The sequence below is a fragment of the Macaca thibetana genome, chromosome 4, assembly GCF_024542745.1.
Source record: "Macaca thibetana thibetana isolate TM-01 chromosome 4, ASM2454274v1, whole genome shotgun sequence".
In the NCBI taxonomy this organism is placed as follows: Eukaryota; Metazoa; Chordata; class Mammalia; order Primates; family Cercopithecidae; genus Macaca; species Macaca thibetana.
The window spans coordinates 115,041,619-115,053,840 of record NC_065581.1 but is presented as its reverse complement, the minus strand read 5'-3'; the positions used below and the strand labels follow the sequence as shown (position 1 = coordinate 115,053,840).

At 36.4% G+C, this 12,222-nt stretch overlaps 1 protein-coding gene across 8 annotated transcripts in view; it reads left to right on the top strand.

The window, feature by feature from the left end:
- Positions 1-9,251, top strand: part of TAB2 (TGF-beta activated kinase 1 (MAP3K7) binding protein 2) — a 91,957-nt gene extending 82,706 nt beyond the window's left edge. For all 8 annotated transcript variants that reach the window (XM_050787149.1, XM_050787148.1, XM_050787145.1 and 5 more), the window contains one exon: positions 7,204-9,251. In XM_050787149.1, coding sequence (XP_050643106.1) covers positions 7,204-7,346 — 143 coding nt within the window. In that variant the 3' untranslated portion in view covers positions 7,347-9,251. The remainder of the gene's footprint in view (positions 1-7,203) is intronic.
- The last annotated feature ends 2,971 nt before the right edge of the window (positions 9,252-12,222 follow it).

Here is a 12,222-nt window from a genome sequence, read left to right as displayed (position 1 = left end):
CAGATGCCTCAGAAATAAAAGGATCATAAGGGAATATTAGGAACAATTTTATGCCAACAGACTAGATAACCTAGAAAAAAGATACATTCCTAGAAACGTACCACCTATTAAAGCTGAATCAAGAAGAATTAGAAAGCCTGAATAGGCCAATAACAAATGAGATTGAATCAGTAATCAAAAATCTCCCAACAAACACCCAGCATGGATTTAGAAATTTAAAAAACAAAACAAAACAAAAAAAACTCCCAACAAAGAGACATCCAGAACCAGATGGCTTTATGAGTGAATTCTGTTAACATTCAAACAAGAATTAATACCAACCTTTCTTAAGCTCTCCCAAAAATGAGAAGATGGACCACTTCCAAACTCATTCTGAGACCAGCCTCACCCTGGTACCGAAACCAGACAAAGACACTGCAACTAAAGAAAACTACAGACCAATATTCCTGGCGAACATAAACACAAAAAATCCTCAGTAAAATACTGGCAAACCAAACTCAGCACATTAAAAGGATCATACACCATGACCAAGTGGGGTTTATCCCTGGGACTTAAGGATGGTTCAGCATACACAAATCAATTAATGTGATACAGCACACACATTGAGGTAAAATGAAAGGAATAACCATGTAGTCATCTTAATAGATGTATAAAAAGCATTTGAAAAGGTTCAGCAATTGTTCATAATTAAAACTCTCAGGCCGGGTACAGTGGCTCATGCCTATAATCCCAGCACCTTGGGAGGCCGAGGCGGGTGGATCACCTGAGGTCAGGAGTTTGGGACCAGCCTGACCAACATGGAGAAACCCTATCTTTACTAAAAATACAAAATTAGCCTGGCATGGCGGCCAGTGCCTGTAATCCCAGCTACTCAGGAGGCTGAGGCAGGAGAATCGCTTGAATCTGGGAGGCAGAGGTTGTGATGAGCCAAAATCACGCTATTGCACTCCAGCCTGGGCAACAGGAGCGAAACTCTTGTCTAAAAAAAAAAAAAAAAATATATATATATATGGAAGGAACTTAACAGAATAAAGGCCATATATAAAAACCCCATAGGTAATATAACAATGGAGAAAATCGAAAGCTTTCCCGCTGAGATCTGGCACAAGCAAGGGTGCCATTCTTACCACTTACTTTCAGTGTAGGACAGGGAGTTCTAATGTAGTATCCATTTTTGTGTTGCTGTAAAGGAATACCTGAGGCTTGGTAATTTATAAAGAACAAAGGTTTAATTGACTCACAGTTCTGCAAGAAGCATGTCACGGACATCCACATGCTTTCTGTACAGGAAGCATGTCACCAACATCTCAGCTTCTGGAGAGGCCTCAGGGAACTTTTACTCATGGCAGAAGGTGAAGCAAGCAAGCAGAGGCATGTCACATGGTGAACGAGATGGGAGGAGGTGCCACACCTTTTAAACAGCCAGATCTTGCTTGAACTCAGAGCAGTATCTCATTATTGAGAAACCTGCACCAAGGTATTCATGAAGGATCCACCCCCACAACCCAAACACCTCCCACTAAACCCTACCTGTAACACTGGGGATTACATTTCAATATGAGATTTGGAGAGGACAAACATCCAAACCATATCACCTAGCCAGAGCAATTAGACAAGAAAAATAAAGGTATCCAAATCAGAAAGGAGGAAGTAAAATTATCTCTGTTTGCAGGTGACATGATCATATATGTTGAAAACCCTAAAGACTCAACCAAAAACTTTTAAAAGTAATAATTGAATTTAGTAAAACTGCAAGACACAAAAACAATGTACAAAAGTCAGTTGTGTTTCTGTACACAAGGAACTATCAAAGGAGATCAAGAAAATAATCCCATTAACAATAGCAAGAAGAAGAGTACTTAGGAATACACTGAAAATTGTAAAACATTGATGAAGGAAATTAAAGACACAGATAAATAAAAACATAGCCTGTGTTCATGGATTGAAAGAATTAATATTCTTAAAACATCCTTACTACCCAAAGTAGTCTATGGATTCAATGTAATCCCTATCAAAATACCAGTGGCATTCTTTACAGAAACAGAAAAAAATCCTAAAATTATATGCAACCAGAAGAAACCCTGAATAGCCAAAGCAATCTTGAGTAAGAACAACAGAGCTGGAGACCTCACATTCCTTGATTTTTAAAAATATTACAGAGTTATAGTAAAACAGTATGGTACTGACATAAAAACAGACATATTGACCAGTGGAACAGAATAGAGACCCCAGAAATAAATTGATGTATCTATGGTCAACTTATCTTTGACAAGGGTGCCAAGAACACACAATGGGGAAAGGATAGTCTCTTCAGTAAATGGATATTCACATGCAGATGAATGAAATTGAATCATTACCTCACACCATATACAAAAATAAACTCAAAATGAATTAAAAATGTAAACATAAGAACTGAAACCATAAAACTCCTAGAAGAAAACATAGATGAAAAGCTTCTTGACCTGGTCTAGGCAGTAATATTTTGGATATGACACAAAAAGCACAGGCAACAAAAGCAAAAATAGGCAAGTGGGATTACATTAAACTAAAATGCATCTACACAGCAAAGGAAATAATCAGCAGTGAAAAGACAGCCTTCAGAAAGGGAGAAAATATTCACAAACTATGTAACTCCTAAAGGGTTTATATTCAAAATGTATCAGGAACTCATGCAAATCAATAGTAATAGAAACCAATAACCAGATTTTAAAATGGGCAAAGGACCAGAATAGACATTTCTCAAAAGAAAGTATACAGATAGCCAACAGGTATATTGAAAGGTACTCAACCTCACTAATCATCAGGGAAATGCAAATTAAAACCCAATGGGATACCATCTTACAAACCTGTCAGAATGGTTACTATGAGAAAGTTGAAGATTACAAGCATTTATGAGGACATAGAGAAAAGAGAACCCTTGTACACTTTCATGGGAATATAAGTTGGTGCAGCTATTATGAAAAACAGTACGGAGGTTCAAAAACTTTAAAAGTATGATCTAGCAATCCCACTTCTGAGCATATATCCAAAGGAAATTCAATAAGTATCTCAAAGAGATAATCTGCACTCATGTTCCTTTCAGCATTATTCACAATAGCCAAAATATGAAAACAACATAAATGTCTGTATATGGATAAAGAAAACATGAGCGGTATACACATAACACACACACAGTGGAATATTTATTCAGCCTTAAGAAAGAAGGAAATCCTTTCATTTGTGATAACATGGGTGAACCTAGAGGATGTCATGCTAAGTGACATAAGCCAGAGAGAGACACATACTGCATGATCTCACCTATATGTAGAATTCAAAAATGTCAAACTCCTAGAAACAGAGAACAGAACGGTGGTTACCAGGGGCTGGGAGAAGAGGGTATGGAAAGATTGTGGTCAAAGGGGTACAGAGTTCCAACTATATAAGACAAAATCTGAAGATCTAGTGTACAACAGTGTGACTAGTTAACAGTAGTTTATTATATAACTGAAGTTTGCTAAAGGAGATCTTAAGTGTTCTCAACACAGTGGGGTTGGGGGCAGATAAGCTATATGAGGTGCTGAATATGTTAATTAACTTGACTGTAATAAGTATTTCACAGTGTATACATAAATCATCAAGTTGTACAGTTTACAATTTTTAACTGTCAACTATACATCAATAAAGTTGTGGGGGAGACAAAATAAAGACAGCAAAACAACAGTTTTCATTCACACAAATTCTGGAAGTCAGCAGTCATATGGTGAATCAGGTCAGCACTCATAGGGTTACATCATCCTCACTAGTGTGCTGCAACAAATACTCTAGACTTACAATTTCTTCCACATATGTTTATATTTTCAAATGTCTTCAGAGATACAAATTATTTGTGTTACTTCTTCCTTCCTAAGAAACATTATGGTTTGTAGGAACAGGAAAGTATGAATTGTGGAGAGGAAAATATACATTTTTCCTGTGAAGCTGAACAGGACACCCTAAAAAAAATGTATAGTTACTGTCATTGAGAAATTCAGTGCCTTACATAGGGGAGGAAAAGGAGAGGTTGAGAAAAACATTTTACAAATCAGGCAGTTGTTCACATGCTTACATACTGGTAGGAATACCATGTTAAATTGGGTTTTAGAAGAGTGGCTGGCAAACAGTGACCCATGGACCAAATCCAGCCTGCCATCTGTTTTTGTCAATAAAGTTTTATTGCAGGAAATAAAGAAAAAGAAATGGGAACAAGGAAGAACTAGTATATTACTGGTCTTCAGTTTGTTACAAGAATTTTCACATTCTCCTTTCACATTCTCATTTATTGTGCTCTATTTCACTTTTTTGTTGTTGGTTTTATTTTTTATTTTTTTGAGACAAAGTTTCAGCTCTTGTTGCCCAGGCTGGAGTTCAATGGCATGATCTCGGCTCACTGCAACCTCTGCCTCCCAGATTCAAGCCATTCTCCTTCCTCAGCCTCATGAGTAGCTGGGACTACAGGCATGCGCCATCGCGCGCAGCTAATTTTGTATTTTTCGTTGAGACAGGGTTTCTCCATGTTGGTCAAACTGGTCTCGAACTCCTGACCTCAGGTGATCCACCCGCCTCTGCCTCCCAAAGTGCTGGGATCACAGGCTTGAGCCACCGCACCCAGCCCCCTGCATTTTTATGTATAATTAGACGTAGGTCTGTCCTCGTATTTTATTTAAATGCTTTTAAATATAGCTAGAATACAATGAACAGTTATTACAGAGGATCAGAGTGAGATTAGGGCATTTGACACAGTAAGCAAATGTTCAGAGATTAGATGCTATTTGGATGTTAATTGAATAAAGCAATAGAGATGACAGCAGTATAAGCGCTAACTCTTTAAAAAATATGCAAGATGTGTATTTCAGACACTGAATGAGTTTCCTGAATACAATCTTCCTACTCTTTTTGAAAAATAAGAATTTTTTCTTATGAAAAGGTTCCTGTTTTGCTTCAACATAATCTGTTACTTCAGATTAATAATAATCTGTTATTTCACATAAGTGAAATAAAATTGGTCTTGACAGTTGTTGAAGTAGGATGAGTACATGTTCATTTTGCTATCCTCTCTACTTTTATATATGTTCGAAATTTTCCATAATAAATATGAAAGGTCCAATAAAAACATCCATTACTTAAAAGTTTTTACATGAAAGATAGAAGTTTGTATGCCGGCTATTTTGGGAGAAATAAGGAATCAATAATTTTTTGCAATAAGGCTAAAATACACATTAACTTCATGAATAGAAATTTATTTAGTCCTTGAAGTCAGTTCTGCTTCACAATGTAGAGACTTTTTTAACAGCTAAAATTAAATGTGTTTAGACCATTATTTGTTATCTAATTTCCTCTTTTTTCCGATTTTTTGGTTATTTAGTTTCCAAACACCTCTAATTTAAAAAAAAAATTCATAATTCTAAGTACCAAGTGAGTTTATAAGAAAACATTGGAGATTTTTCATTAAAAAAAAAAATTTGTAGATCCCTTATTGATTGCCTTAGATATTACTTAAATAATGAAAAATATGCTGGCATTTAGTAATACATTGAAGTGTAAAAAGGTACTTCTTTATGGTCACTCTTCCTAAAATTTTAACCTTTGCAGTTAAACAGAATCAACAAGGTTTTACTAAAAACGTGCTAGGTGAAAATGTTTTCTAATGCCTGAGACCAAAATTCTAATACGTAGGATGGATCCCCAGATTAAAACAATTATTCTGTAAAATGTTTCCCAGATGTGGAATGTGAAATGATTTTACATGGTAAAAAGTCAAAGTTTTTAAAAATGTATTTCTTTTCATGTGTTTCTGGGCATAGTAACTGGTATTGTCAGATCCTTGATTTTTTTTAGATATTTTTACTTAGGATAAGACTTAATTCGATGTTTGTTTTAAAATTATTCAGTTTGGGGAAAATACTGTATAGATACTATTCAAGTTAGTTGTGCATATGGCAAAAATTGTGACAATGGAAAGCCAACACCTAAAGTTGAGGACTTAGCAAGAAAATTTCTATATAATGAGTAAGAAAGGTGTGCTAAAGGGATACAGAGTACCAAATATCATTTAATTATTTAAAATTTGTCATAAAATTTGACTTCTATATTTTTATCTACTTGTTACAATGTCTCTCTTTTAAAATAGAAAAGATATCAGTAGGGTAAGTAGAATTTGCATATTAATAATGTACATTGTTTTAACATAGGTTTGATGCTTTGAATTAATAACCTTGACCAGAAAAATTCAACAACGCATGCTCCTTTTACTTTAAACCTCCCAAAATTAATTTGTAGGAATACTGTTGTAATTTCATTGTGCGACCCAAATTTTTAAAAGTAGTTTTATAAATGTGATCGCTTGTTAGAGACAATCTTTGAGGAATATAATTATTCTCTGTATTTAAGATACCACTATCCATATAAACATTCTAGAACATTGGTCTCTTAGAGCTCCAGTGACCTTTATTTTATAAGTAAGAAACAAAGAGACCTACAATGTATATGATTTATCTGAGATCACGGAGCAAAATATTCAGAAATTAGTAGCAGAGCCTGGAACAGAACTCCATTCTCACAACTGTAAATTCTAGTGTTCTTTCTACTCTACGATACCAAATGTGATTTTAAAAAATAAAGTATGGTAAAATTTTTATATAGATTTACTTCTCCAGAGTCTGTGGATAAGACGTTAGATACTAGTTTATATTTTATTTGTGTCATCCAAGGCTTACATTTTTGGCAGATAGAGAACATGAATTAACAAAAAAACTTCCCTGTCTGGTAGAAAACAAATATAAATACTACTGCAGTGGGAAACGAAACTCTAACTTTAATGAGACTTACGTGCAGTGACAGTATTGTTTTGCAGCAGGACACCTTTTTACAATCTTGAGTAGTAGTATGGGAATCTTTGCAATTAGATACCCTTTCTTCAACTATAAATTGGAGATAATGATGCTGTTTTCTCCTTTAAGGAGATATGGAGGTGATTACATCATGTTCATGTTGTATTTCCCAGAGGGAGAAGTGCCAACTAGATAGAGGTTGGTAGTGATCAAGCATATGTGTCAGTTTCAGCTAGATGCCTCATTTAGGGAGCAAGCTGCCTCAGGCTGTGCACTACAAATGGTGTTTAAAGTTGTCTGTAATTTTTTAGACTTTGTGATTTCTTACTTATAAAACCATTTCTTTTCTTTCTTACAGATCAAAGGTCCATCATCAAAACACCAAAGACTCAAGACACAGAAGATGATGAGGGAGCTCAGTGGAATTGTACTGCCTGTACTTTTTTGAACCATCCAGCCTTAATTCGCTGTGAACAGTGTGAGATGCCCAGGCATTTCTGAGCCAAATGGCCCTGTATCTTCTCTAAAACCACATCTAAATTTCAAGAAACTTGTCTGTCATCGGGAAAAAGTTTCACTGCTACATAGGATTTTTGTCAAATTGAAGGTGTGACAAGATGGTGTTGTGCTAATGTTAAATGTCAGTCCACAGAGCTAATAATACCTCAGTATAATGTCATGAGCAGTTGAAATTCATCACATGAAAAGTAATCTGCTAAAAGACTTGGTTGCCCACTGCCTAACTGTGTACAGTGTTACCAGTATCCTATTATGGATAATTCTCAATATGTTAACGCCTAGGTGTTCCCATTACTTTTTTCCCCTCATGTCACTACTGAATTTTGACAGGAGGAAGGAATAGAATGATAGCTTGTTTTATTTGTAAAGCTTTCAGTGAAACACTACATACATGAAGAAAAGGAACAAGGTTTAACTATTTAAGAACTGTTTGCTGCCGCATAGTGCCATTGGATAGGGGAAGAACTTCAGAAATCTGTGGTACTCTTGGCCTTGTCTTTGTCTTCCCTGAACACGTCTCCACTCTGTGAAGCCAGCATCTAGGGGCTAAAGATGCAAAGGAAAGCAGCATGCATTGTCTGTACAAATGTGCAGTGAAATACCCCCAAAGCTTTTCCTACTGTACAGATCTCTCGAGTCTGCTTCAAGTGATTTCTTTTCTTCTTGATTATTTTCTTATATTTCTATATGTATAGTGTAATAGCCTTTTGTTAACTAATTTTCTTTTTTCCTTTTAGTAATTAAGCACGATCATGTCCCTTTTTACGCCTTACCTGAGAGGAACAATGCCTTAAAATAAAAAAGCATTAATGAGATGAAACTATGCACAGAATAACTTTCCTCTACTTATTCTGTACTTTGCCCTCATGAGTTCCAATGTTGTGTGAAGACAGGGAGATGCTGCACAGTGAATTGCAGATGATATTACAGAAGTGATGTCTGTAGGTCACATTAAATACTGACTTGAGCAGTGGGTGACACAACACAGTGTTTTGTCTTCCACAGAGAAGCTTAAAACAAAAGATATTTTTAACCCACTGACAGAACAACAAGGTTAAACTTCATCTGCTTGGTGTCCCACAGAACTTGCACAAGCGATTGTTATTGGGAAAGTACAGTCTCAAAACCACCAACAGCAGCAGTACCTGCAGCCCTTTTTTTGGAGAGAAGTTTAAATGCTTTACTGTTGGGGCAGTCCATTTCTAATCCTGACTTGGTGACAGTATCATGTGTATTTATAAAACAAGGCTAGCCATATTTAGGACAACTGAAGAAAAGCTGGAAAAAAAGAAAAACAAGCAAACTTGAACACTGAAGCAACCTCAAGCATCTCTTTATTTTGATGATATATTTTTGTAAGGAAAATAAATATTCAGATGATCAGGAATGTATATAACTAAATGAAATCAAGAAAAAATAACAGTATGCATTTAAAAGGACAGAATTATGAAATTATATGAGTGCTTAGAATGGGGCTAAGGGAAGTGCTGAAATAGAGCAAAGGATGGAAGATAATATAGACTATCACCCACTGTAAATGTTTGCAAGTGGCTGTGTTTTAAATGGGATTATTAAAGTTGATCTCTATGAATGTCAGAGCCTTAACTTTCAGGCTTTGCATTTTGTATATGGGAAGAAATAAGACAATCCTAGGTAATTAAACCGTAGACCCAAAGCCCTTAGGTTTGATGCATTTTATTTTAAAAATAGGCCTTGTTTTTCAGCTTCATCTGCAGTTCTATGTGAAGATTGATAAATCAGTTTTTACTTGTTTTATTAATAAAACGTAATTTGGATATCTTGAGTTGATGGTTTTGTGATTTAGCTGGGTAAACTATCTTTGTAACAGATAAGTTATTTATAAAAATTAAAAAACTTATATTCTAATGTGGATTTTGTGACTTGTTTTCAGTTTGTGGGACAGGAGATAATTTATACATCAGATCATTTAAACATTAATGGAAATCAGAGAAAACTTCTTCTGTAGAGTCTCCTTGTGACATTATGACATTCAGCTGCATTTCTTGGAGTATTTTTATCAGTTGCCCTAGACTTCTTTTTTCATAGTTTGTGATAGCTTTCCCTTTGATTTCCTTTGGATTTTTCAAAACTTACCCCATTGTTAAAGACAAACGTGATTTATGGGACCATTTAACCTGAAGTAAACACTTCGTTAATATTAGTTCTGTCCTTTGATGTGTAATGCAGTTCATGAGGATGGTGGTGCTTCTCTTGAAGAGAATTTTTATATTTACAGTTTTCAAAAAATTACAAAAACTCAGGTGTTTTTCTCAGGCTGAAAAGAACAAACTAGCATTTGCTGATCTCGCCATGATGCAGTTGTAGAAAGGTCTTCCTTAAGTGATCTTTTAATAGGAAGGAAATACTCTTTGTCAATGAATATGAGGACTGGACATGTTGGTCATTTGGGGTTCGGAGGTAGAGGAACTGGCAGTTCATGTAAACTAGACTTCTCAGGAAAATTTTTATATTAACAAAATGTCAGCCAAATGCCTCCTGTGACAACTAATACTTTAGACAAAGATGTGTGTTACACTGCGGATATTTATGGGAAAAAAAATTTGAAATTTTATTTTTCTTTCAAAATTTTTGTTTAAATGACCAACCTGTGTTGCCTTTGATCTAATATTAATTAACTTTATATTGGGGAAATTATGCAGAAAATCAGCTGCACGGGTAGTCCAAAACTCATTGTTAGCTTTAAACTTATTAAAGCAGCTGTAAATAGCAAAACTAGCTGACGTGTCACCAGTATTCTCTATCCCAACATAATGTTGACAAGCAATTCTAGTGAGCAAGGATAGGTTTAAGAGGTAAACAGTATGAGATAAAATATTCAGACTGGGCACAGTGGCTCACACCTGTAATCCCAGCACTTTGGGAGGCCAAGGTGGGTGGATCGCTTGAGGCCAGGGGTTTGAGACCAGCCTGACCAACATGGGGAAACCCCATCTACTAAAAATACAAAAATTAACCAGGCATGGCAGCACACGCCTGTAGTCCCAGATCCTCTGGAGGCTAAGCCACAAGAATCGCTTGAACCCAGGAAGTGGAGGTTGCAGTGAGCCGAGAGTGCACCACTGCACTCCAGCCTGGGCAACAGCACAGCTCTGTCTCAAAAAAAAAAAATGAAAGATAAAATATTCATCCCATGAGTAATGGAAGTTGGCCATATTGCCCTAGAAAATAACGTAGTGGCACCAGGGACTGCTCCAGATTTAATAACTATATGCTGGATATCAGCATAGCTTCCCATATAATATCACAAAGTACTTCTATTTCTGTATGGCAGATGAATATATTTTTGGCTTCAGCTTTTTTGGTGCTTCAATTTTATATCCATTTTACTTGAAATGGCTCAGCTGCATTTTAATTTGTATTGCTTCCATCTGAAAATACAATTAGACAACTGAGAGAAAAGGCCTAAGAAAACCAATTTTTGTTTGTTTGTTTTTAACGAAACAGAGTCTCACGCTATCACCCAGGCTGTAGTGCAGTGGAGCATTCTCGGCTCACTGCAACCTCCACCTCCCGGGTTCAAGCAGTTACCCTGCCTCAGCCTCCCCAGTAGCTGAGATCATAGGCGCACGCCATCACGCCTGGCTAATTTTTTTTATATTTTTGGTAGAGAAAGGGTTTCACCATGTTGGCCAGGCTGGCCTCGATTCCTGACCTCAAGTGATCCTCATGGCCCAAAATGCTGTGATTTCAGATGTCTTCATGGATTTACTCTGTAATCCTGGCACAGTTCCTTGCTTGTATTGCCTCTCCTTGTGGAACCAAGGTAATTAGATTAATGCTAAACCCACCTCACAGGGGTGTTGTAAGGATTAATGTAAAACTATCATCTGAGCCAACCCCTTCTCTTTGACTAGGAACTGCGTTGTCCTAAAAGTGGGTCGTGTTTTTACATGAATGGGTTTTGAAGTATTTTTCTCTCAACAGTATTAACAGGTAAGTTTGCTATCTATCTGAATTGGTCTAGGCACATCTCAATGGATCAGAATTTGATGTTTCAATCACTGAGATTGAATTGTTCCCTCAATGTCAAAGGTAGGTAGCTTTGAAAAGATTAAACTTTGGAAGGCTGACCTGAAGATCAGGTATGTTTATATTTCTATTATATGTTCAGCTGTCTAAAGAATGTACATTTTATGATGGAGTATAACAAATTATTTCTCCAGGATAAACAAATAACTTACTGTAGTGTTTGCATGTCTGCATATTTGTTTTAAGCCTAAAATGAACCCAAAGCACACTTCTCTCTAGTGCCTCGCTCTTTACGGATTCCCTTCTTTACTCCCTTCTTCCTCTTCTGAGGGCAGCCTTCCTCTGACATGACGTGGAACCAATACAGCTTACTGATCTTATTCCAGAAGTGTTTATTGATCCTCATAGCCGTGAACAAAGACTGCCATATCTTCACCATGGAAATGCTTTCCAGTGGTTTTTGGTTTTGTTCTTTGGAGACAAAGTCTTGCTGCGTTACCTCGGCTGGCCTCTTCTTGGGTTCAAGCTGTCCTCCCACCTTGGCCTTCCAAGTAGCTGGGACTACAGATGCATGCCACTGCACCTGGCTACAGATTTTTTTTTTTTTAATTTTCACCTTTGAACTCATCTATGGATTGTTGGTAGGCTTTGTCCCTTTCACACTGTGACCTAATTGATTCCAAGTTCTTACTCTTTCCTTGCACACTGCAGCTAGATTACAGTATATTACAGAAATAACACTATGCCCACGCTCCTGTTCAGAAATCTTTATTATTTCCCCATTGTTCACTGGGCTTACTTGTAACACTTGTTTGTTCCTTACCCGTCTCTTCAGGATCATTACTTT